The sequence below is a fragment of the Gorilla gorilla genome, chromosome 19, assembly GCF_029281585.2.
Source record: "Gorilla gorilla gorilla isolate KB3781 chromosome 19, NHGRI_mGorGor1-v2.1_pri, whole genome shotgun sequence".
Classification (NCBI taxonomy): Eukaryota; Metazoa; Chordata; class Mammalia; order Primates; family Hominidae; genus Gorilla; species Gorilla gorilla.
The window spans coordinates 77,390,115-77,415,965 of record NC_073243.2 but is presented as its reverse complement, the minus strand read 5'-3'; the positions used below and the strand labels follow the sequence as shown (position 1 = coordinate 77,415,965).

General features: G+C 46.7%; 1 protein-coding gene across 5 annotated transcripts in view; it reads right to left on the bottom strand.

Moving 5' to 3' along the window:
* PDZD2 (PDZ domain containing 2) overlaps window positions 1-25,851 on the bottom strand; it is a 472,513-nt gene that overhangs the window by 303,027 nt on the left and 143,635 nt on the right. For 3 of the 5 annotated variants that reach the window (XM_019013353.4, XM_055367600.2, XM_055367601.2), the window contains exon 2: window positions 9,172-10,007. The exons of 1 other annotated variant lie outside the window; for it this stretch is intronic. In XM_019013353.4, the coding sequence (XP_018868898.4) occupies window positions 9,172-9,647 (476 nt within the window). In that variant the 5' untranslated portion in view covers window positions 9,648-10,007. Of the gene's footprint in view, window positions 1-9,171; window positions 10,008-21,154; window positions 21,243-25,851 lie in introns of those variants that run through there. One more of the 5 variants, XM_019013351.4, reaches the window with a different exon arrangement.

Here is a 25,851-nt window from a genome sequence, read left to right as displayed (position 1 = left end):
CAAGCGATTCTCCTGCCTCAGCCTCCTGAATAGCAGGAACTACAGGTGAGTGTGCCACCATGCCCAGCTAATTTTTTGTATTTCTAGTAGAGATGGGGTTTCACTATGTTGGCCAGGCTGGTCTCAAACTCCTGACCTCAAGTGATCCACCCGCCTCAGCGTCCCGAAGTGCTGGCATTACAGGCATGAGCCACTATGCCCAGCCTCATTAGTTGTTATTTATGATGTTAAAGAAAACATTCTAGAATTTGAGTCAGAGGGCATGAATTCTAGGCGTCGCTCTTCTCTAAGATGATACTTGACCCCAGGAAACCACCTCCTGAAGCCTCAGTTTCCACCTTGGTAGAGTGAGAAAACAGGACTTGGATGAACCCTGGGATACCTTCCAGAAACCAAGTCCTGGAGTGAAACAGCACGTGGAGACAGCAGTCTGAAAGGAATGAAGCGGGTCACGAACAAACAGTCGGTAATGCTTCATTTACACTTCATCCTTGGGGAATGGGCTGTTCCACGTGGCAGGTTTTCCACATAATTGAATTTTAAATGCTGAAACTTGTTTTCGTTTTAACCAGTAAGGGAAATCTTTCTAAAGTGTATTACATGCTTCTCTGGCTTTTTAAACAGCAAGCTGAGTATAATTTCACCTTTCCTTAATGTCTCTAAGTCATGGTGATGACGACCTCTTACTATATATCCAGTCCTGCACAGAGCGGCAGGCACCTTTGAGCATATTCAGGTAGGCAGGACCCTTATGCTAAATGGCCCCAGAGACTGCAGTATCAAGCTACAATTGGCAATTCTTTCTCTCTACCATCTCCTACCTACATCACTACCTGCAGTCATTTTTCCAAGTAACACCTTCTAGCAGCCTCTTGACACCGTTTAAAATCTGCTATAATGCAGACAGAACTCAAGGTTGCCATGGGTAACCAGAGCCTAAGCTTGCAACAACCCTAAATTTAATTTTACATGCAAGTTCAAGGCAGCGGGTACTGTGCTGAAGGTGACTTCTGACCAGGGCTGACATTCCACTGGTCCTCACAGCATGTCATACTTCCGTACCAATTGGCCTGTCGCCCTGAGCCCCCCAGCCCCCTCCTGGCAGCCCAGCATCCTGGCCCCTCTTCTAGGACCACACAGACTTCTCACACTCCCAGAACTCAAAGGTGCTGTCAGGCCCTGCAGGCTCCGGGACCCGGTTCTTGCATCCGCCAGCATCCCTTCCAAATGGTGGGTCCCCATGCCACGCCACTCGCTCAATATTGGAATGGACCCCAGTGTCTGGACCAAAGATTATTCTTTGTCTTCCCTGTGGAGTGAACAGGCAGAGTTTGAGGCTCTTCTCTCTCCCTCAAACTCAAAGGGCTTTTCTCAGATGCACGCTGTGCTCTGGGTCCAGGTTGCCTGAGGCTGACTGGGTGGGGTGTTACAAGTTACCTCTGGCTGAACATCTACCATGTGCCAGATGCTGTATTCAGTACATTAGGTAAATCATCTGTCATCCACTCAACAACCCCTTTAGGGAAGTAGCAGCAACAGCCTGTGGCTGAGGTCACCTGCCCCCATCACACACCCAGTAAGTGGGTCCAAAAGCCAGACACACCTCTCTCCGAGGCCCGCATTCTTTGCACTGTACTCTGCTCGTGTTTATTAATGTACAAAGATGGCCGGGTGCAGTGGCTCATGCCTGTAATCCCAGCACTTTGGGAGGCTGAGATGGGTGGATCACCTGAGGTCAGAGGTTCAAGACCAGTCTGGCCAACATGGTGAAACCCCATCTCTACTAAAAATACAAAAAAATTAGCCAGGCATAATGGCAGGCACTTGTAATCCCAGCTACTTGGGAGGCTGAGGCAGCAGAATCACTTAAACCCGGGAGGCGGAGGTTGCAGTGAGTTGAGATCGCGCCGTTGCACTCCAGCCTGGGCAACAAGAGTGAAACTCCGTCTTAAAAAAAAAAAAAAAAAACAAAAAAACAAAGACGCCCAAAGTTTACATTCTGCAAAAATGCGTTTTAAGCGAAAAGACTTTTACTTTTCAGAAAAGACATTTGTTTCTGTTTTGGTGTGTGGGTTTTGTTTTAATTAATTCCATATTTTGCAACCAATTTGGAACAATCTGTCCTTAGGGAACAGATCTGGTTTACTTATAGAAAGCTAGGGAGTGACTGGCGTTACAAAGTATTCCTTTGTAGGAATGAATCTAGAAAACCTTCCCAGTTCTCCCTGCACCAAACAAGTAAGTAGAACGTTCCAGAAAGTCCCCAGAGTGGATGTGATGGAGCTCACAAACAAAAGCTTTCCTCCATGAGTTATCAGCTATGCCTTCAAGATGGGGCACGTGACATCAAACACCATGAATACCTCCCCTTCCCAGAAAGTTCTCTAGAAGTTCCCACCAGGACAAAGCTGCTAACACTCAAAAGAATGAAGGCTTCCCAGGATTACTAGGGATCAGGAGTGCCAGCCAGTGAAAAGGTAGGAATCAGGAACGGGGTCTGTAATTTGGAGGCAGTCACAGGTTTAGGCTCTAAACCAGGTCTGGGGTACAGAAGTTCCGTCAAACCCATGGCCTTGAATTTTTTGTTCTTTCTCAAAGGATGGACATTCCAAATCGACCCTAAACTAATTTTTGAAATAAGCAAATCATGACCTCATCTTCCACACATTGTAACTGCTCCTTTCACAGTTAACACACACGGTTCTCAGAGCGTCCTCATCAAAAAACATCCACAGTGCTCTAAAGTGTCCAGTGTCGGGGAGGAAATCATCCGAAAAATGGATCCTATAAGGTGACAGGGACAAAATGTCACCTGTACTAGTAGTTTTCTAGGGCGACCACAAACCAGGAGGCTTAAGCAACAGGGATTTACCGTGTCACAGTTTTAGAGGTGAGACGCTGGAGCTCAAGGTGTCAGCAGAGCCAAGCTCCCCTAGTTTGGAGAGGCTAGGAAAGGGTTTGTACCAAGCCTCTCTCCCAGCTTCTGGTCGTTCCTTGGCTTTCAGCAGCATAACTCCAATCACACATGGTGTTACTCCTGTGTTGAGTCTGTGTCCGAATTTGCCCTTTTTATAAAGACAACAGTTATCCTGGAATAGGGGCCAACCTACTCCGGTAGGACCTCATCTTAACTAATTATTCCTGCAATGACCCTATTTCTAAATAAGGTCATATTCTGGGGGCTAGGACTTCAACACATGAATTTTGGGGGGACATAATTCAACCCATAACATCATCTAAGGTAGTTTTGAATTCAAAATCAAACTCCTGACAGGGAGCAGAAGAGATTGCAAGAGAGCCCTTCATACGACAGCTGTATATGCTAGTGTGGACCATTTATCACGCTGGCAGGTAAGTTGGTGTGTTGACCCCTGAAACCCACTGCTTACAAGTAAGAGTGAACAGGCAACCACCAACTGAGGAACCATTTGCTGGGAGGCAGAGAGGTACACTGGGGTCTGTACAGAACTCTAATTTCTATTTACCACTTTTTAAGACAAAGCTCACATAGGTAGGTGGGAAAATTTAGCACTGAAGGAAACAGTCAGTCACAAAGAGTGAAAAGGAACACTTGAGAACATTCAAAACACTTTCAACTCCCCACTACCTAAATTGCAAAGTGCTTCTAGTCCCGAAGCTCTGGCTAGAGCTAAGTTTGCCAAAAGGAGTCTATATTACAATTGGGCTTCCTTTTATTTTATTTATTTTGAGACAGAGTCTTGCTCTGTTGCCCAGGCTGGAGTGCAGTGGCGGTACAATCTAGGCTCACTGCAACATCCACCTCCTGGGTTCAAGTGATTCTCCTGTCTAAGCCTCCCGAGTAGCTGGGATTACAGGCATGCACCACCACACCTGGCTAATTTTTTGTATTTTCAGTAGAGGCAGGGTTTCGCCATGTTGGCCAGGCTGGTCTCAAACTCCTGACTTCAGGTGACCAACCCGCCTCGGCCTCCCAAAGTGCTGGGATTATAGGCATGAGCCACCACGCCTGGCCGGGCTTCCTTGTACAAGATGAGGCAGGGGGCTTGTTTTCCTTGTCAGTTTGGGCAGGTAGAAAAGAAACCTTATAGTTTGTTCTTCATAAGTCATTTTCTTCCCTGGTGTCTGTGATTATACTGAGGAGGTATTTTGTGAAGATGTAAACCATCCATGAAATTATGCACCAGATCGCACAAGGACCAAAGTACAGATCTGGTGCAGAAGTTGAGGTAGTATCGCACAAGGACCAAAGTACAGATCTGGTGCAGAAGTTGAGGTCGTACGATGCAGTGGTTAGGAATACAGACAATGGAGCCAGAAGGACTTGGGTTCAAATCTAATTTTGCCTCTTACTTAGGTGACCATGGGGAAGTGATATTCAGCCAAGGTTTCTCATCAAAGGCTGTCCTTTATGGAACTGTGGTCGCTATTAAATGAGACAGTGGCCGGCAGACATCCTCTACGGTAGAAACTGCCCAATAAATGGTACTTCTTGTAATTATTCAAGAGAAGTAGGGAGTGAAAAATCAAGCTAGTCTGTCTTGTTAACTCCTTGATTGTTATAAGGCAATAGGAGCCCAGGACTTGAGGATTCCTTGCCTCATTACTTGATTCAATTTCAAGCTCTCTTTCATGAAGACCAAGTAATAGGTGTTGGCCTTCCCTTTCTCCTACCACTACATCTCAGTGGCTTCAGGATACATCCTTTCACCTGGCTTTTCATCGTCTAGCACACACACGGCTGCTTCAACACAGAAAGGAACTTCAAAGTCATGACTGCTGACCACTAAACGAGATTTTACTTCCTCAGCTGTGGAAGGTTTCCAGAAGCCCAGCGTTTTCATTATATGTTCTTATTTTCTGTATCTTTTTTTTTTTGGAGGCAGGGTCTTGCTGTGTTGCCCAGGCTAGAGTACAGTGGTGCAAACATGGCTCACTGCAGCCTCGATCGACCTCCTGGGCTTAAGCAATCCTCCCACCTCAGCCTCTCGAGTAGCTGGGACTACAGGTGTGCAGCACCATGCCCAGCTAATTAAAAAAAATTTTCTTATAGAGATGGAGACTTGCCATGTTGCCCAGGCTGGTCTTGAACCCCTGGGCTCAAGCAATCTTCCCATCTCGGCCTCCCAAAGTGCTGAAATTACAGGCATCAGCTACCTTGCCCCTATTTTCTGTATTCTTGATGCTCTGACATTTGGAGTCTTGAACATCGACAGGCTGCCCCTCCCAGGGGTGGCTGATTCCTAAAGATAGCAAAGGACTCCCTTGTGAGTAGAGCTTTAACATACAAACCAACCAACCCAGAGCCATACCCAATTATCTCCTTTATCAAACTCACGCACCAAGCCAATATTCTCCCTGCCTCAAATCACTCCAGGGCCAGACACCGGGACAACTAAGGACCATATAGTCCGGCGCCTACTGAAATTATTCAAACTATCCAATCCTAAGCACACTCAGCCACCTACCCTGCCTCCTCTGTTCCTTCCCATGAAAACCTCAATAAAGCCTATGGAGCTGGGTGCAGTGACTCACACCTGTAATCCTAACCCTTTTGGAGGATGAGGTGGGAGGATCACTTGAGGCCAGGAGTTTGAGACCAGCCTGGGCAACATAGTAAGATACCATCTCTACAAAAAAAAAAAAAAAAAAAAAAGCCAGATGCAGTGGTGCACACCTGCAGACACAGTTACTAGAGAAGCTAAGGTGGGAGGATCCTTTGAGCCCAGGAGTTCAAGGCTGCAGTGAGCTATGACTGTGGCTCTGCACTCCAGCCTGGGTGATAAGAGTAAGACGTTGTCTGCAACAAAAAAATAAAAAATAAAATAAAATAAAGGCTCTGGGCCATGCTCTCCTCTCTCTTCTCTGCCTCCTCACTGACCCCTGCACTTCCCTGTGTAGCCCTGTGTGGTGTGGCGTGCCTCCTGTTTCTACAGATCTGAGACTTCGTGACAGCCATTTCCATGTGTGCGTCTTTTTTTTTTTTTTTTTTTTTTTTTGAGACAGAGTCTTGCTCTGTTGCCCAGGCTGGAGTGCAGTGGCGCGATCTCGGCTCACTGCAAGCTCCGCCTCCTGGGTTCAAGCCATTCTCCTGCCTCAGCCTCCCAAGTAGCTGGGACTACAGGTGCCTGCCACCACGCCCGGCTAATTTTTTGTGTTTTTAGTAGACACGGGGTTTCACCGTGTTAGCCACGATGGTCCCGATCTCCTGACCTCGTGATCCGCCTGCCTCGGCCTCCCAAAGTGCTGGGATTACAGGCGTGAGCCACCGCGCCTGGCTCATATGTGCATCTCTTACCATATCTGATTAAAACAAATCTCAGGTATGTTATGGAACAGCCAGTTGTAACAATTAACGAATCCCACTGGTCTATTCCCTGACATTTTCTCCTATTCCTATTTCCTAAGCTCCTCAGCTTCAGCTATTTGAGTCCAGATACCAAGAGGTCACACCCATCCAAGCATTTCTTTCGGAGTGCCCATAAGTGGAGTGGTGCACCGAATAGGACATTTGGCTGGGAGTCAGAGACGGAGCCTGAGCCTCGGCTCTGCCAGTTATCACTGCGGCATCCCAGGAACACCACTAAACCTCTATGGGCTTCTGGAACAATAACACAAACTCAGATAGATAAAGAAGTGTCTCACAGATTCACCCCTAGTATTTTAGCATAGGCAGCTACAGCGAACCTCCCTCCCACCCCAATACCACCATCCCAACAAACTTACCTAGGGTCCCAAAGCTAGTTGCTAGAAGACCTTGGAGAGAACCTGGAATCCCAAACCCAGTCCACTGCTCCCTCCATCACACCACATGTGATCCTTTTTCAGAGCTTCAATAAATATTCTAGTTCTATGTTCCACCTTCTGTCATGACCCTGGCCCATCACCTTCTATTCCTCTTAATCTTTCTTTGCAAAACTGGGCATCATCCTATCACTCCCCCAACAAGTAAATGAAAACATCAAGGAATCCTCCATTGGTAGCTGGAAAGTCATCTCATCCCAGGGGTAGATAGGTTCTTAGAGGCTGGGAAAGAAAACTTTGCCTCCTAAAGACTCCAGCAACCTCCCAAACACTCTCCGTTATGGTAGTAATGATGATATTAATACATATAGACTACTACTTACTAGACATAGTGCTGAGCCCTTTATATGTACTATTTAATCATTTAGTTATTGGCATCAACAGTCTTATGATTCCCATTTCACACATGGGGAATCTGAGGCTAAGAGGTACAATTTTCCCAAGATCAACCAGCTAGTAAAGGGAACCCAAGGAGGCAGCCCCAGTTATCTGTTCTGGAGCTGGAGCTCCTGACTACTTCATCCTCCTGCTGGATGTCCCCTCCCTGATCTTCCTTCTACCTCTCTATCCAAATCAGCTTCTTTCCAACCAGATAGCTGCAAACGGTAGGGGCTCTTAGGGGCCACTTTCAAACAACTATCTCCAGCTCCATGGCAATCCCCACTTCTAACCCTGGACCCAGCCTCCAGGAAGCTGAGTCACTTTTTCAACTCCCTGCAGCATCTTGAGCCTGGTGGTGGTCAGCGTTGCTCCTTTTCTGAGAACAATCTCTAATCCCAAATAAAATCATTTCATCCCTCCTTGAAAATGAGTGGCTTTTCCCAGTAACGGCCAGTCAGGCACCTAGCCATTGGCTAAAAGCATCTCTGCAGCTGAAGGGGCAAACCAAAGGAAATACTGGTGAGAGTGTCTACTGCATAAGTCCTCACACCTGTGAGCCAGCTCTGTGCTACTTCCTTTCCATGTACTGGATCATTTGAATTTGGACCATGTTGTATGTGCCCAATGACTGCTTGTTGACCCTCCACATCCAATCTCCATTCTTCTCCACCCCGCACTTTGCACCAGGGCACTGACACATATAGACAAATCAATGGACTCCCCTGCCCCTGGCTGGTTTCCACTGATGGGAGGCTCTGACACTGGAGGGAGGATGAAGATTAAGGTCAAGGTATTTCTGCTCTGGTTCTCTCCTTGCAGAGTCTCCCTGGATGAGCTGTCTCCATCATCCAAAGGTCACTACGTTTCTCAAGGTGGCCTTCTCTCCATGAGTCTCTCCTTCTAGGACATAGGAGCCTTACTCCCAGGAGCCCCTGAAATCTTGACAAAATTCATGGATCTCACTCAGAATATCCTCAAATTCTCTTTCCCAGTCTCTTTCCTATATACCTATCATTAAAACCCTGATGTGTAGTGAAGGGTTAACTCACCAGGGGTGGGGTATTGAGACCATGTGCATTCCAAAGAAAAGACTGGCTCCTGGGAGATAAGATCTAACCCCTTAGAATATCCTGCTTGACAAGAGTGTCTTTGTATACCTGGGGGTGTTTGGCCTTGCCAGAGAGTTTATGCTAAGAATGTGACTTATGGTAGAAGACTTGGGTCATGTGGCGTTAGTTTGACCTCTGGAGGGACTGGAGAGGAGTAGCTAAGCTCAACCACACAGGTAGTCCATGCTTACATGACCCACCCCCAAGAAAAAACCTTGGACACCAAGATTTGAGTGAGTGTCCCTGGTTGGCGTCAAACATCATTGCTGGGAGAACTGAGCACCGTCTGCACAACTCCACTGGGAGAGACAACTGGAAGCTTGTGCCTGGTCTCCACGGACTCTACTCTCTGTGTCTTTTACATTTGCTGATGTTTATCTGTGTCCTTTCGGTGTAATGAACTGAAACTAGAAATATGACTGCTTTTCTGAGTTTGTGAGTCCTAGTTAATCACTGAACCTGAGAATGGTCTTGGGGCCCTTGGGGTCTTGTTCCCTGATTCACCTGGGAAACACCAAGACAGTCCAATAACTTAATATGGTGGTGGGTGGCCATGTGGGTAGAAAACAGAAATATGCTCGAGAGTATTCAATGCATTCAGATAAGATCAAAGTGGATCTTCCAGGGTGGGGCTTCTGGACTGTGAGTCTGGGAGCCTCATGGTTGCTGGGACTAAGGTGATATGGGATAGGCAGATGAAAACACATCCAAGACCCAACCTTTGGTGCTCCAGTTGAAGATGTGATGCTGCGCTGAATGGATGAGGGGTTTAAATGAGACATTTCTTATGCCATCAGCTTCTTATTGGCAGGATTCATAAACCTCTGCAGCTGCAGATCTGGGAACCACCGGGTTCCCGTGTCCAGCCCCTGTGCCAGCAGGCATTCCCCCTACTTACCTGGCCCCACTGACATCAACTCCAACCATCAGCTGCCCATTCAGTGAGAGGATCTCATCCCGCAGTCGGACCTTCCCACTCTTCCCTGCTGGGCTGTTCTTCCTCAGCTCTGTCACCCAGATGCAGCCCACATCCAGCACAGGACCCTGGTGGGTTTTCCTCTTCTTGCCCCCCCTGCGCTTTTCACCATAGTCCCCGAAAACAGGGATGTTCCCAAAACTCAGGCCCACAGTCTCTGTGTCCCCCAGCTCCTTGGTGAGGTACACAGTACAGATCTCCATTTCGGGGGGGCTGTGATCAGGTGGGACCATACTCTCATCCACAGCAAAGTTCAGCTGGATGTACTCCTGCAGCTTCTGGATGGCTGCCTGGCAGAGCCGCTGCTCCGGCCCGTCCCCACCTTCCTGCAGGCTGTTCTGCAGCCACTGGTAGAGGAGGGGCAGGTGCAGCACGGCATTGTCCTGGGTGATGGGCATGGTGCTCACTCCCAGACACCAGCATCATGAGAGGTCTTGCTCCTGGGGGCCAGACCCCACAGGGCCCCACGTCCCCTGGGGTCCCTGGCCATCATCAGCTTTGCCTGTGTTCATGTTCAGGCTGGCAGATGAGCCTAGGGACACCTACTCGAGACTATGCTGTTTGCCTTGGCAGGAGGAAGCTAGGACCCAATTAGAACAACTGTGGAACAGTGGCGCTGGAGTGCTCAATGAGGGAAGGAAGGAAGTGTCTAACAAGTCCCTGCCAGGTTCATTTCACAGCAGGACCCAGGCAAATGACACAGGAATGGAGGATCCCTCCAGCAGTGGCCGTGTGTCCTTCCCTGGGCTCATTCACACCTGGGAGAGGAAGAGGAAAACACAAAAAGCTCCAGTTACAACAGTGAGCCTTCTCACCTAGAAAACATAGCCTCCTGTGTTACAGAAGGACCATGTGTACTTTTCAGGCACCAAGCACAAACCCAGAACCTAACGCTTCCCCATTCCCCCGTGTGGCTACCTCCATGCTGTATGGACACTCCCTTCTCTCAGACAGACGCCTCTGGAACACTGGCCTTCTCCAGGAAGTTTCCTGGATCAGCAGAGAAACCAGATGACTTGTGCCAAGACAACCCTCACCAACATACTATCAAACTCACACCCAACCAGAAGGCTGTGTGACAAGACCCCGTGGAAGGCTGTGGAAGGATCTGCATATATTTAAAATCTTACACTCCTAGAAAAAGAAAATCTATGTTGATTTGCCTTGGTCAGCCCAGCTGTACACACAGGAAGGCTCTCCATTCCAGAAATCTGTTCTGACAACACTACCCAGAGAAGAAAGATCCGATCAACACCATGGAGAGATCCCGCCTCAGTCCCAGGGCAACACCATTCCTAAAGTTCGCCATCCTGTAGATTCAGAGGGAAGTCTGGCTCTTTGCAGCCCAGGTTTTAGTATCATCTCTACATTTCCTTTGGTAAATGGTTAAAACTGACTTATTTTCAGGCCAACCTAAAAGCCATCCCCTCCAGAGGAATGTTTCTCCAAATGCCTGTGCGAGAAGACAGGTGCCTTCTTTGCCTTGCTTTTAAACACATTGAATACAGTGGTGACACCAGTCAGCAGACAGCAGGGCCAGCGGCTCCCACCAGAGCTAAAGCCTCACACTCCCTCTGAATTCTGCATGGTGCCTGGTACATATTAAGTCCCCAGTGAAAGGTTAATTCAGTTCTACTGCCAACTCGCCTTCTCCACCAAAGAAAAATTTCACCTCCATTCTCCATAAACATAGAAAAGTGATCCCTTTCACGCTCTTCTCTGAACTTCACCTTCTCCCAGAGAAAGTCAATATAAACCGTGCCATCCAACGTGGAAAACATTCTCCAGCCTTCTCAGGAAGTGATTTAACAAGGAATAATAATGCATGGGAGAGGTGTCAGAAGCCATGTCAATAATAAATGACCTTATTACTCAGTAACCAAAAAGAAATTTCCAATATAGCGTGCTTTGCGTTTCCAAAGAACTTGAGTGCCAGCTATTAATTGCTTCCAAATAAATCAAAAGCTTAGCAAATATCATCTATATAATCACATCGTTGTTAAAAAGAAATGCAAGGCTGGGGGCGGTGGCTCACACCTGTAATACCAGCACTTTGGGAGGGTGAGGCGGGAGGATCGCAAGGTCAGGAGTTCGAGACCAGTCTGGCCAACATGGTGAAACCCCATCTCTACTAAAAATACAAAAATTAGCTCGGTGTGGTGGCAGGTGCCCATAATCCCAGGCGCCTGTAATCCCAGACAGGGTTTCACTATGTTGGCCAGGCTGGTCACTGTCTTATTCATCAATATATTCACTACTCCAGCACAGCACCTACCACATCATAGACTCCTAATAATTTATAAGACATTTTAAAAGATCCTTTACATTACAATTTTAACAGCCTGTGTGATTCAGGATGTTAGTCACAGTTGAAATGGCTCCATACATATAAAAACAGTAAATATCAGGCTGGGCGCAGTGGCTCACGCCTGTAATCCCAGGACTTTGGGAGGCCGAGGCGGGCGGATCACAAGGTCAAGAGATCAAGACCATCCTGGCTAACACAGTGAAACCCCGTCTCTACTAAAAAAAAAAAAAAAAAAAATTAGCCGGGTGTGGTGGTGGGCGCCTGTGGTGCCAGCTACTCGGGAGGCTGAGGCAGGAGAATGGCGTGAACCCGGGAAGCGGAGCTTGCAGTGAGCCGAGATCTCGCCACTGCACTCCAGCCTGGGCGACAGAGCCAGACTCCGTCTCAAAAAAACAAAACAAAAAACCTGTAAATATCTTGGTCAAGATGCTCTTTAAATAAGTCTGATTGAGGAAAACCAAACTGAAGAGTAGTAGGAAATGTTTTCCTGGTGTCAATTTGCACTCATTTGATTCATTCAGCAAGTATTTATCGAACATTTATCAAGTCCTTGAACTTGGCACTGGTTATATACCAGCAATAAGGCAAATTCCTTGCCCTGTAGGAATTCATAGTCTAGTGGGGAGATACATAAATAAATGGAAATTAGCGTGTAATAGGTCTACGATAACACCTCCCCCGCTCCCCTCCCGTTTCGTGGGGATGGTCCAGAGCTTGACATCTCACCCAAGCTGGGACAATCAGGGTTCTTCCCCGAGACCTCAGTACTGCGACTCTGAAAGAGTCCTAGTTTCTACCCTGTGGCAGGAGTCATAGCTTTTGAACTAACGAACTTTTGAACGATTCTATCTCCTGTGTGGATTGAGTAGCAAAGAAAGTCATCCTGCTAAGAAATAGAGAAGTTGATCGGTGGCGGGCAGAAGCGCAGGACCGGGAGAGAGCGCCCCTGGGTTCCCCACAGCTTTCCCGTCCTCACTTTCCGCCATCCTGGTCAGGGCTGCATTGCTGCCCTCGCCCTAACCAGAAAGACAGCATCGATCCTTACAATAAATTACACTGTAAAATTTTGACGACTTTAAAATGAAAGAAAAAAGGTAAAGCAAAATGAACCTAAACAAAACTTTAAATGAAAATAAACTTTACTTTGAGTTGTTTTCCACTCTTTGCAACTCGAGTTGTTAATTACTACTTTGGAAGTGAGTGAAGCTGATTGGCTCAGCTCGGATCTGATGTCCAATCACTGTTGGCCAAGAGGGTGGGGCCACAGGATAGCAACAGGGCCACTGAGGGCCCACCCTCAGGCCCTAGAAGAGGGTCGGAGGGATGGACAGGGAAGCAGTTTTCAGAAGAGGAAAAATTGTTGGAAATACACGGACACCCTCAAAGACACTTAGTCTTATTCTTAGGTGTCCATGGGCTACACAGCCTTTCAATCCCACACCTATAATTAAGGGCTTTCCAGTAATCCTTCCAGTCCTTTATTCTATCAACCCATTTTCCTGGGATTTTTCTATAAACAAGGGAAGTAGAAGCATCAATATCCACTCGCGATGATTTGAGATGATTCAGGGCGTAAGAAAAGACAGAGATGTTGCAATACTATGAAAAGTGTGGTTGTTCCACAAGATCCAATAAAACACTCCAGTGCGCAAAACATTGACTCAGGGAAGATACAGAACAGAAATCTGCAGTTAGAAATACTGACCTCCCTGGATGGCTGGTCTGTGCAAAGGCCTACAAACTTCCCATCTTGAAGATCAATCCATCTCAACAGTGAGCACAATTTTTGGACATGGAGGTTCACTGCAACAGCCCAGTCCATTTTTGTGTATCATAAATAATTCTCCAATTAGATTCCCATCTCAAGCAAATAGCTGTGATAATTTAAATTAATTTTGAATCGCTTGAAGCTGATAGCCTTAGCATTCAAAATAAATGCTTCTGTTACTGAGATAATTTACTGATAAGGTGTTAAAATCTACCAACTTTCTTGGATCCTGTCTCAGCTAAGCCACGCATTCTCAGTAGGTGACATTACTCACAAGGGGGTGAAAATTAGTTGAGGGAGGCAAAAAAAGTCTTAGATGCTCTAATGGTTAGCAGGCCCCTCCTCCTCCTACCAAAGCTCAATCCTACCCAACAAAATCTTATTCCTTAGTATTTATTTTCTCATGTTACAGAGAAGTTAAATTTAATTTTTCTCCAGGCAGGGATGTGAGGACAATAAAAGGGTTGAGAACCAATGAACTAACTGAAGCTAATCATCTTCTATAGGCCTAGGGTCACCTGAAATTCAGAGCCTAGATCCTTAACGTGGCTGGGGGTATAAAAGGACCCTCTGGTTTATCTAGACCTTGCCTTAAAATCAGATTCACACCGGGCTGTCATGTACTAGCTCTCCCTTCCAGATGTCCTGGATTCTAGACGTTCTCCTGTTCTGACCTCTGCTAAATTCCAAGTTCTTCGACCTTCACCTAATCTTCCTGTGCTCTTCTCACTTTTAGAAAATGCTATCATTTTAAAAGGAAACTAACTTTGTAAACACCTGCTATGTACCCACAAAAATTAAAAATAAAAAAAAAAAAATTTAAAAGAAACCAACTATGGGCCGGGCATGGTGGTTCACACCTGTAATCCCAGAACTTTGGGAGGCCCAGGCGGGCAGATCACCTGAGGTCAGGAGTTTGAGAGCAGCCTGTCCAACATGGTGAAATCCCTGATCTCTACTAAACAAAATACAAAAAATTAGCCGGGCGTGGTGGTGGGCGCCCATAGTCCCAGCTACTCGGGAGGCTGAGGCAGGAGAATGGTGTGAACCCAGGAGGCAGAGCTTGCAGTGAGCCGAGATCGCGCCACTGCACTCCAGCCTGGGCGACAGGGCAAGACACCTCCATCTCAAAAAAAAAAAAAAAAAGAAAGAAAGAAACCAGCTATGATTAAATATCTACTATTAATTCATTCAACAAATGTTGATTGTCTATCACGTGCTGGGTCCTGAACAAAACCATGTCCCAGAAAGCTTCTTGAAGCCTGTGTTCTGAAGATGGTGAATTATTAAACAAATGCAAAATACTATGACGTCAGATGGTGACAGTACTGTGATGGTAACTATGGTAATGTCAGAGGATAGCGAGAAGGTGACATTTGAGAGATTGAAATTGTGCCCCAAAGAATTAAAGAAACCAATAACAGAAATTTTTGTGTTGGTAGGATGACAGATTTTTTTTTAAAATTAGTAACTTGCTGAAAACTAAAACTCCCTGCACATGAGCTGTAAGAACTGGCTGAAATTGCTTCAAACTAATATGGCCACCTGGAGTCTGCACAGAATGAGCACGCTGAAATCACAGCCTGAATTTCCACCACATTTCATACTAACTCCGCCCAAATTTGCACACATGACCCGTGAGTTAGCAGGAAGAGACAACTGTGCGTGCCCAAGGGACTTTCCAGACCTCCCATTTCCTTCACTTTCAATATAAAGCTTTTTAAAAATTTTTTGAGACAGTTTCACTCTGTTGCCCATGCTGGAGTGCAATGGCGTGATCTCGGCTCACTGCAACCTCCGCCTCCGGGTTTCAAGCGATTCTCAGCCTCAGTCTCCCAAGTAGCTGCGCTTACAGGCGCAGGCCACCATGCCCAGCTAATTTTTTGTATTTTTAGTAGAGATGGGGTTTTGTCATGTTGGTCAGGCTGGTCTCGAACTCCTGATCTCAAGTGATTCGCCCGCCTCAGCCTCCCAAAGTGCTGGGATTACAGGTATGAGCCACTGCATGCAGCCATTATAAAGCTTTTCTAGTGCATGGGGCAGTCAGCCTCTCTTGCTCAATAACAAGTCCTGAATGAAGTGAGACACTGAGCCACAAGAATATCTGTGGGAAGGTTGTTCTAGGCAGAGGGAACTGCAGGTGCAAAGGCCCTGGGGTAAAGACTTGCCTGGCTGCCCGAGGATGAAAGAGGAAAGATGTAGCTACAGAACAAATGAGGGGGAAGTGCCCCCACTCTGCTAGGAGCTTCCTTGTTTTCTTCTTCTGTTCCCCCACCCCCCACCCCACAATCCTCACAACCACCTTATAAAACAAGGATGTCTGGCCCTATTTTATCAACATTGGCTAATGTTTTCTGAGCATAAATGTGTGTGAGACACTGTTCTAAATAAGCACCTTTGGCCGGGCCCCAGTGACTCACGCCTGTAATCCCAGCACTTTGGGAGGCCAAGGTGGGCGGATCACCTGAGGTCAGGAGTTCGAGAGCAGCCTGGCCAACATGGTGAAACGCCATCTCTACTAAAAATACAAAATTAGCTGGCTGTGGTGGCGCACACCTGTAATCCCAGCTACTAGGGAGGCTGAGGCAGGAGAACTGCTTGAACTGGGGAGGTGGAGGCTGCAGTGACCTGAGATCACACCACTGCACTCCAGCCTGGGCAAGACAGAATGAGAGTCTGTCTCAAATATAATAATAATAGTAAAATAAAATTAAATAAGCACCTTCCATGGATTACCTTATTTAACTGCTACAGTGGTGCTGCAGGGAGACACTGTTAGTATTCCCCCTTTTATAGGCCCAGATAAATAATGGAATCAAAGGTTGGGTGCAGTGGCTCATGCCTGTAATCCCAGCACTTTGGGAAGCTGAGGTAGGCGGATCATCTGAGGTCAGAAACTCGAGATCAGCCTGGGCAATACGGTGAAACCCCGTCTCCACTAAAATACAAAATTAGCTGGGCATGGTGGCATGCACCTGTAATCCCAGCTTCTTCGGGAGGCTGGGGCATGAGAATTGCTTGAACTCCGGAGGCAGAGGTTGCAGTGAGCTGAGACTGTGCCACTGCACTCCAGCCTGGGCCACAGAGTGAGACTCTGTCTAAAAAAACAAAACAAAACAAAACAAAGCAAACCAATAATAGAATCAAAGTGGCGAACTAATATACCCAAGGTCTCACAGTTCATAAGTAACAGAGCCAGAACTAGAACCCAGACCTATTGGACTTGGCCTTGCTCCTTGTACATCAGCCTGCTGCCTGCCTGCTTCTGATGACCTTGCCCCCCTGAACTATACCTGACTTAACCAGGCCAGCACCCAGCCTGGTGGTCCCTGCTCCTCAGCCATGGATGGGCCTTATATGATAAACATGTAGTTTGTGTCAGAAGCGTGTGGCTCTCTACCTGATATTCATTCTCTCTTCCTTTATTTTGTTGGGAGTGGCAATGAATTAAACTAAAATGCAGTCTCTCTTGCAGGTATGGATAGCTATACAACATAGTTCTGGCCAATGGGATGAAAGTGGAAATTGTTGGGTAGGGTTACACCAACATTCCTTTAGGGAAGAGCAGAAATTAGAGGAAAAATAAACCCCTGTGTCGTTAAGTCGCTGTTATGTGGATTGTTACCAATCCAACCAATTATCTGAATTACACCCCAAACACAGAATTCAGTGCCTGGAAGTTGGGGGAACTGAAAGTAACAGAACCTATAATGTGGAATTGGATGAGCAGGAGGGGTCAGGAAGCAGACGTTAAGGACTTGAAAGTTGCGGACTGGAAAGTGTTGACCCTAGCTGTTCAATGTGAAGTATCTGGTCAAATTGCCTACTGCTGGATGTTGCAAAGTCATTTACACGTTGACTGAGGTTGTGGAGCTAGGAAAAATGGTAAGAAAAATTTAGAATATTGGTAGGTGCTTTTTCTTTTTTAACCTTTTTTTTTTTTTTGAGACGGAGTTTCTCTCTTGTTGCCCAGGCTGGAGTGCAATGGCACGATCTCGGCTCACCTTAGCCTCCACCTCTCGGGTTCAAGCAATTCTCCTGCCTTAGCCTCCCGAGTAGCTGGGATTACAGGCATGCGCCACCACACTTGGCTAATTTTGTATTTTTAGTAGAGGCGGGGTTTCTCCATGTTGGTCAGGCTGGTCTCGAACTCCTGACCTCAGGTGATCTGCCCGCCTCGGCCTCCCAAAGTGCTGGGATTACAGGCGTGAGCCATTGCGCCTGGCCAATAGGTGCTTTTTCACTCTCAGCAAAGTCTACAGCTCCCCAACTCAGTAAGCAATCAGAGATAAAGAGAACTATCACTTTGCTTAGAAAGGCCCTCTTGACATTGAGTCTGCAATCTAAATTGCCTGGGAAGCCCACATTATGGACCCTTGCAGGGTTACAAAAATCAGCTTTATCAGAAGCAGACAAGTGGTGTCCTACTAGCCAGAGTTTGTAAGTCTGCCGGCAAAAATGTGATTACCCAGCAGAAACCACTGTTTCAACTGTTCTCAGCAGCATACATTAAGCAGCATACATTAAGTTAAAATTTAGGCTGGGCGCGGTGGCTTATGCCTGTAATCCCAGCACTTTGGGAGGCCGACACAGGCGGATCACGAGGTCAGGAGATCAAGACCATTTTGGCTAACATGGTGAAACCCCGTCTCTACTAAAAATACAAAAAATTAGCTGGGTGCGGTGGTGGGCGCCTGTAATCCCAGCTATTCAGGAGGCTGAGGCAGGAGAATGGCATGAACCCAGGAGGCGGAACTTGCGGTGAGCCGAGATCGTGCCACTGCAGTCCGGCCTGGGCGAAAGAGTGAGACTCTGTCCCAAAAAAAAAAAAAAAAAAAATTTTAGAGAGATAAGTGCGGATTCTAAGTTAAAAAGTAAAGGATTCAAATCATAAGGAATTGACCAGAAACACACAGACTAGATACCTTAAAAAAAACTCCAACCATGGTCCACAACAGCCTGGGATGCTTAAATCTCTACAGCAACCTTGCAACTCTTCCTCTCCCTCTTTCTCACCTGCAGCTGACATCAACAAGTAAGGCTTCAAAAAATGTTCAGCCCCCAGAAAAGGTGTCCTTCCTGTGCCCATCACAAAAGTGGCCATGGTGGACAGTGAATGAAGAATGACCTCCCGGGGCCAGGAGCGGTGGCTCACGCCTGTAATCCCAGCACTTTGGGAGGCCGAGGTGGGAGGATCACCTGAGGTCAAGAGACTGAGACCATCCTGGCCAACGTGGTGAAACCCTGTCTCTACTAAAAATACAAAAATTAGCCGGACATGGTGGCGGGGGCCTGTAGTCCTAGCTACTCGGGAGGCTGAGGCAGGAGACTCAGGAGGTGGAGGTTGCAGTGAGCCGAGATTGCACCACTGCACTCCAGCCTGGTGACAGAGCGAGACTCCATCTCAAACAAACAAACAAACAAACAAACAAACAAACAAAAAGACCTCCCAGTAAGAGGCAAGGGCCATGGAAGGCCATAAACAAGGAGTTCCTTCCACCAGAGCAAGGGGTGGCCAGAGTGAGGACCTTTGCTATTCTTGGCCGGAAGGATTTGGTCATCGCTATGGACAGTTACCACGATATTTTCCATCTCTTCTTTTATAAATGGAATTTTTTTTGTTGTTTGGAGAAGGAGTTTTGCTCTTGTTGCCCACGCTGGAATGCAGTGGTGCAATCTCAGCTCACTGCAACCTCCACCTTCCAGGTTCAAGTGATTTTCTTGCCTCAGCCTCCCAAGCAGCTGGGATTACAGGCGCCCGCCACCACACCCGGCTAGTTTTGTATTTTTAGTAGAGACGGGGTTTCACCACGTTGGCCAGGCTGGTCTCAAACTCCTGACTCAGATGCCTCGGCCTCCCAAAGTGCTGGCGTTATAGGCATGAGCCACCACGCCCAGCCTGGAAGTTTTTATTGTACTTATTTTATACCTTTTCCAGTATTGTATCTTGGGGGTACCAAAGATTGCTCACAAGGAGCCCTATCTAGCGCTGATGGAGAAGACCACATAACACCCAGAGGTCTGGGGCTCTAGTCTGGAAATGCTACCTGGATGAGGCTTGGGTGCCACCTCCCTTGGCCTACGCCTTGAATGGAAAGAAGGGTATGTCTCAGTAACCAAAGAAGGGGACTGTGGCAGAGAATTCTAGTTCCCTACAGAGTATCCTGCTCGCTTTTTCCTTACTAACAGAAACCCACCTGTGTTCGAGGAGCAAGTGCCCAGCCAAAAATCCATTTCTTAATGCACCTTCAGAGAGGAGTGGACATAAGATACAGTCCTGGCTCATGAAGTTTTTGGGAGAGGCATCCAGGGAGGCTCCTTTCATATAGGGTCTCTTTTTCCTTTTTCTTGCTTAGAATGCGTATGTGATGGCTGGAGCTTTAGCAACCATCCTGTGACCTTGAGCAGCTATACCAGCCCCAGACATTCTACCTCCAGACTTCTTATAACATGAGAGAAAAACAGGCACCTATCTTGTCTAAGCCCTGTTAATTAGATATTCTGTTACAGCTGAATAAAATCCTTAGTGAATATATTGCTTTCATTCACTTTTCACCCTCAGATTCAAGGCCCTGAACATAATCCTGAATCCTTCAACTTTAGTCCTGCTACTTTTCCAGTTAGCAGTTATTACTGAGTTCCTGCCTCGATTTGAGGGTTGCCAAAAAATACAGAGCATGTGTCTGCCCCTTAAAAAGGTGAAAGCACACATAAACTTAACCAGTGACACATTAGCATAATTGTGCAGTCCCAGGTGTCTCACACAAACATACAGCTGATTGAGAAACAGTGCAAATACAAACTACTGAGACTCCCTTAAGTCAGCTTAGGTTTTGGGAGAGCTAATTTTATTTTATTATTTATTTATTTATTTATTTATTTTGAGACAGAGTCTCACTTTGTCACCCAGGCTGGAGTGCAGTGGCACGATCTCGGCTCACTGCACTCTCCGCCTCCCGGGTTCACGCCATTCTCCTGCCTCAGCCTCCCAAGCAGCTGGGACTACAGGCGCCCGCCACCACGCCCGGCTAATTTTTTGTATTTTTAGTAGAGACGGGGTTTCACCATGTTAGCCAGGATGGTCTCGATCTCCTGACCTCGTGATCCGCCTGCCTTGGCCTCCCAAAGTGCTGGGATTACAGGTGTGAGCCACCGCGCCTGGCCTTTTTTATTTTTGAGATGAAGTTTTACTCTTGTTGCCCAGGCTGGAGTACAATGGCACGATATCAGCTCACTGCAACCTCCGCCTCCTGGGTTCAATCAATTCTCCTGCCTCAGCCTCCTGAGTAGCTGGGATTACAGGCACCCACTATCATGCCCAGCTAATTTTTGTATTTTTAGTAGAGAGAGGGTTTCACCATGTTGGCCGGGCTGGTCTGGAACTCCTGACCTCAGGTGATCCACCCGCCTTGGCCTCCCAAAGTGCTGGGATTATAGGCATGAACCACGGCGCCCGGCCTGGGAGAGCTAATTTGTATCTGCCTATATGGCTGACTCTACACTAGATGAAGGGCTGTGCGTATGAGGCAGAGAATTTGATCTAGCCTTTTATGCAACAAGGGTTGATTCTGCCAGGCACTGTGCTAGGCTGGAAAAGAAAAGATGAACAGCCTGTGGAGGCTGCAGTCCACTGGAGAAAGAGACCATAAAATAAACAGCAACAATAAAATGCGTAAAGACCCATGGAAGGTGCACTTGGGAGCATAGGATGGATTCTGAGAAGTGAGGCTTTCCAAGGTCAATGCTGAGGTTTTAGGGGATGAGAGAGGTGTTTCCATATATTAATAAATTATAGAAGGTAAGAACCTAGAAGGAACCTCAGGGATTACCTCCTCCAGCCTTCAATTTTATAGATGAGAGAAATGAACATCAAGGCAGGCCCAAGATCCTTCAATTTCTGGGTTTGATGACCTTTGAAGAACAGGAAAAAGAAAAAAAAAATGAATGAAATGGAAAAGGATAACCTGGCAGCTATTTTGAGACTCTATTACCTGAAGATATTATATGTCCTATGGACTATCTGTCCAAATAAAAATGGGAATGAGTAGAAATTGCAGGTAGACTCATGAATATTGAAGGCCAAAAAACCCTAATGAATATTAGAAGTTATTTCTGTTCCTTACCTACTTCTAAAATATATGTGCTGTGGCTTCAACTGTGAGCTCTGTGGTTTAAGACTGTTTACTCAGGATGTCAGGATTTGGCCAGTTCTGGGTTAATAATATTTCTAGAGTTTAGATATCTCAATTCTAAAAGAGCATACTAATTGAGGAAAGAGGGCATTTACGAGGCAATGTGCATATTTGTACAATGGCAGTTCAATGCTCTGAAACAGTTGCTATCTACTGAATAGGTAACTGACTGAGAACAGTCAGGGCTTCTGTGTTAGCAGCAAGAGAGCCATGAGGTCACTGTGACTGCCCATTACCTTCTGATCATCCTGTCCATGTGGTATGGATCGGGCAGCCATGATACTACCAACCCACTCATCCACAACCCAGTAGATCACATCATCCACATATAGCATTATCACATATCCTTTAATTACACCAGAGTGATTTTTTTTTAAAACAGGATAGATATTTTACAAATCCTTTCATACCAAGTGTGCTGTTAGATGCTTCTGGTGTTTAGACTTTTGAGTACATAATCTATTTACCGTATTTAAATTCTTAGCATGTAACTACTCAGGATCTGACCTCATCATTAATTAACAATGATTCAAATATTTATAAGAGCCAGTAATACACTCTGCCACTAGCTAGCTGTAAGGCCCCAGGCAAGTCATGTAAAATCTTTGAGCCTCAGTTTCCTTACCTGCCAAATGAGGTGGTTTTACTAAGTTTCTTTCCAGCTCTGGCATTCCCCCTACACCCCCCCAAATCTTGGAGCTAAGTTAGCGAGGCAGGGATGAAGTAGCTGGCCTCGTTAGGAAGCATATACACAACCATGGAAGTTTTGAACTGCAGAGGAGATAGGCCAAATTGCTTTATCAGACTTTGAGTATCTGCCAAGACAAAGGAGGAGGGGAGCCCCAGGGGTGGTTTTATATTTATGTGCTTATAACCCTATCCCAGCTTTTCCAGAATACAAGAAGAAATATATCCTACTGAATAAAAGCTCTTTGGAACAGCAATAGAACCAAGGTTTCAAGAAGTGGGGAAGAACTTGCCTGGGGGGTGGGGTACAATGGGAAATCTGGGGTTTCCACTGAGGCCCCACAGCCTCTTTAATTTGGCAAGAGCCTAAACTGTGCGGAGACTGACCTCCACCCTCTCCCTTCCCTGGACTGCTCGCCTGCTTGCTTGCAGGAGCTAGGGCTGGAGTGCCTGATGCAGAGAATAAATTCTCAGAGGAAACCAAAAGATCACGGAGCACAAAGGTTCAACCTTGTGTCAACTGAGAAGCTCCCCCATTTCCCAGGCCTTGCTGTGGGAAAGGCCTCAGACAATGAGAAGGGAAGTCAAAGTCCATGGGAGTGAGAGGAACAAGAATCCTCAGCTGACCTCTTTCAGTCAGGAACTCAGAATTCAGAAGGAAAGTTTTCGGAGGAGGTAGGAGAATATACTAACCCCGAGTCCCTCCATGACCGCTTTGCTACTCATGTGCCATCATGGCCCTTAATAGGGTGGGAGAGAAGTGATGTGGAGAGACTGTAAGAAGACGTGAGATAGCATAAATGGAGAGGAACTAGGCCGAAAACCACCGAACCTTGGGGCGAGGTCTGGGGAAATGATGAGGTTGGATCCACCATCACTCTAGATCCTGCTGTGGTAGGGGTACGTGCACAGTTAAAAGACAGGGCTGGGCAGGGTGCAGTAGCTCATGCCTGTAATCCTAGCACTTTGGGAGGCTGAGGCAGGAGGATCACTTGAGCCCAGGAATTCAAGAGCAGCCGGGGCAACATGGCAAGACCCTGTGTCTACAAAAGATTGAAAAATTAGCTGGGTCTGGTGCTGCACACCTGTGGTTCCAGCTACCCGAAGGCTGACATGGGAGGATCTCTTGAGCCCAGTAGTTTAAGGCTGCAGTGAGCTATGCTCATACCACCGCACTCCAGCCTGGGCGACAGAGTGAGACCCTGTCTCAATATATTTATATATGTATGTATATATATATAATATATATGACATATATATGGGAAATATATATTTATATATATAAATATATAATATATATGACATATATATATGGGCTGGGAAAGGTCACTGCCAGGGAGGTGCCACAAGGTGACCCTGATCTTGGTGAACTCCCTACCATCCATGTCTTCAGGTTGTAAGGCTCGGAAACATGAATTCTGTCAGCACATTGCAAGGGCATCTATTTCTCATGTGTAAACATACAGTTACCAGCAAGAAAGCTCATTCATTCATTTTCAATTGGAAAGACAATTACTAAGTGGGCAGGATGTTTGCATTCACATAATCAATGCATGCTTACCTTGAAGGCAGGATGCTGCAAAGGCAAACTTGGACTAAGGAGACCCAGGTGAGTACAAGAAGGGCTCTAGCTCAGGTAGCTTCAGGCACTCCCTCTCCCACACTGTAGTTGAGGCTTTGCAAAGGAAATTGTCTACTTAGCCAAGACTCCCCACTACTAGAAAACATTAGAAAAGTCATGACTACCTTTTTTTTTTTTGAGACGGCATCTCGCTGTGTCGCCCAAGCTGGAGTGCAGTGGTGCGATCTTGGCTCACTGCAACCTCCACCTCCCGGGTTCAAGCGATTCTTCTGCCTCAGCCTCCCGAGTAGCTGGGATTACAGGCATGTGCCACCACGCCTGGCTAATTTTTGTATTTTTAGTAGAGACAGGGTTTCACCATATTGGCCAGGCTGGTCTTGAACTCCTGACCTCGTGATCCACCTGCCTTGGTCTCCCAAAGTGCTGGGATTACAGGCGTGAGCCACCACGCCTAGCCTCAGGCATCACTAACTTCTTACTCTTAGAGTTTTTCTCCCTGTTTTGCACTGACCACCCCCCTTCTATTCATACCCACTTTCTCCAAAGTGCACATTATGACATCAATAAGTAACGATTTCTGTTCTCTGAATTACAAGCACAATCCCATTTCAGTCCATCCTCCACAAGATCACTGTGATTTGATGTTTGTTTTCTACATGCATTCAAGGACAATGTCTTACCTTGGAAACTTGGAGACTGGCTATCCAACCCTGTATGTTGTATTTACTAGTTTAATTCTCAAAATAAAAACTTGACTTCCTTATGTCTAAGTTCGGCGCTGCGAACAAGGGATCTCACTATTGCCCCAGGTCCCGAGGACACCTCTGGATTTAGTGTAACTACAGGAGCTAGCAAAGTGGCCATCTGGGGCACTCACAGGCAGTTTTGATGTGCTCAGAATGGTGTCTGTGAATGCCTGCAGGAGGTGAGGACGGGAGGGACAGAACTAAAGTCACAAGCAAAGCCGGGAATTCATGTTCTTTTTTCCACTCTTGACCTGGAGCCCTACCGAGGAGCCTTATGCTCTGAATTTCCAGACAGCTCCTGCATTTCCCAGAGTCCTGAGGCCCTGTGGCAGCATCCCAGTGCCACAGATGAGGGAACAGATTGAGAGGGGACCGGAGACTCAGTGACAGTCAGAGCACTATGTGTCCATGACGTCACTCGGCAAAAACTCCCTGCAGATTGGAAGGCAGGTTCTCATCCATTAAGCAAAGCCTTTCTCCAGGAAATTGGAAGTGGGAAAAAAATAAAACTTCTTTGTATTAGAGACAATATAGGCACAAGGGCACATCTCTACAGGGGAAGTGTAGGCGGTTGGGTACATTTAGGACAGGAGTCTAGTGTTTCCATTGCTGAGGCCTCAGAGGGAGGTGCTATAGGAAACAGACACTCTCAGGCACGCTGCCGATCTGGGGAATTACCAAGATTAGCAAAATGGCCATTACCTGCCACCCACCAGGTTCCACTGAAGCATTTCCAACATACTTTAAGCACCCTGGTTGGACGACTCCAAGTTCAGTATCAATCTCTTTGTGATGCTGAGCACGCAGACTGTGCCAAGTGAGACACTAAAGAAACTATGTGAAAATAACCGAAGACTTGTTCTCAACTTGAAATCTCAAGTCTTCTCGCCTGAGGAGGTGATTAAAAACTTGGCCTCCTTCCCCGATGCAGACGCTCTAGCCCCCTGCCTGGCAAGCCCAGGTGCTCTCCTGCCCAGTCCTGTCCTCATCCTTCCCTCCCGTGTTCTCCAAGGCTCTCTCCATGACACCTTCCACCCAAGTCCTTTCCCACGAGTCTCAAGACCAGAAAAAAAAAATGGAAAGAAAGACGCGTGCATGCTTCTGGTGTTCTCAAGTTCCACAAGATAAACACTGGTTAAGCCAGTGAGGAATGACTCCTCAGGCAGGAATCATTCATTCATCCAGCAAATATTTATTGAGTGCAGTAAATCAAGTTTAAACCAACTTTATCTAAAATAAAGTTTAAACCAACTTTAAATAAAAGTCCTCACCTTTGGGAACTTAAAATTTAAAGTGGTGGCCAGGCGCGGTGGCTCACG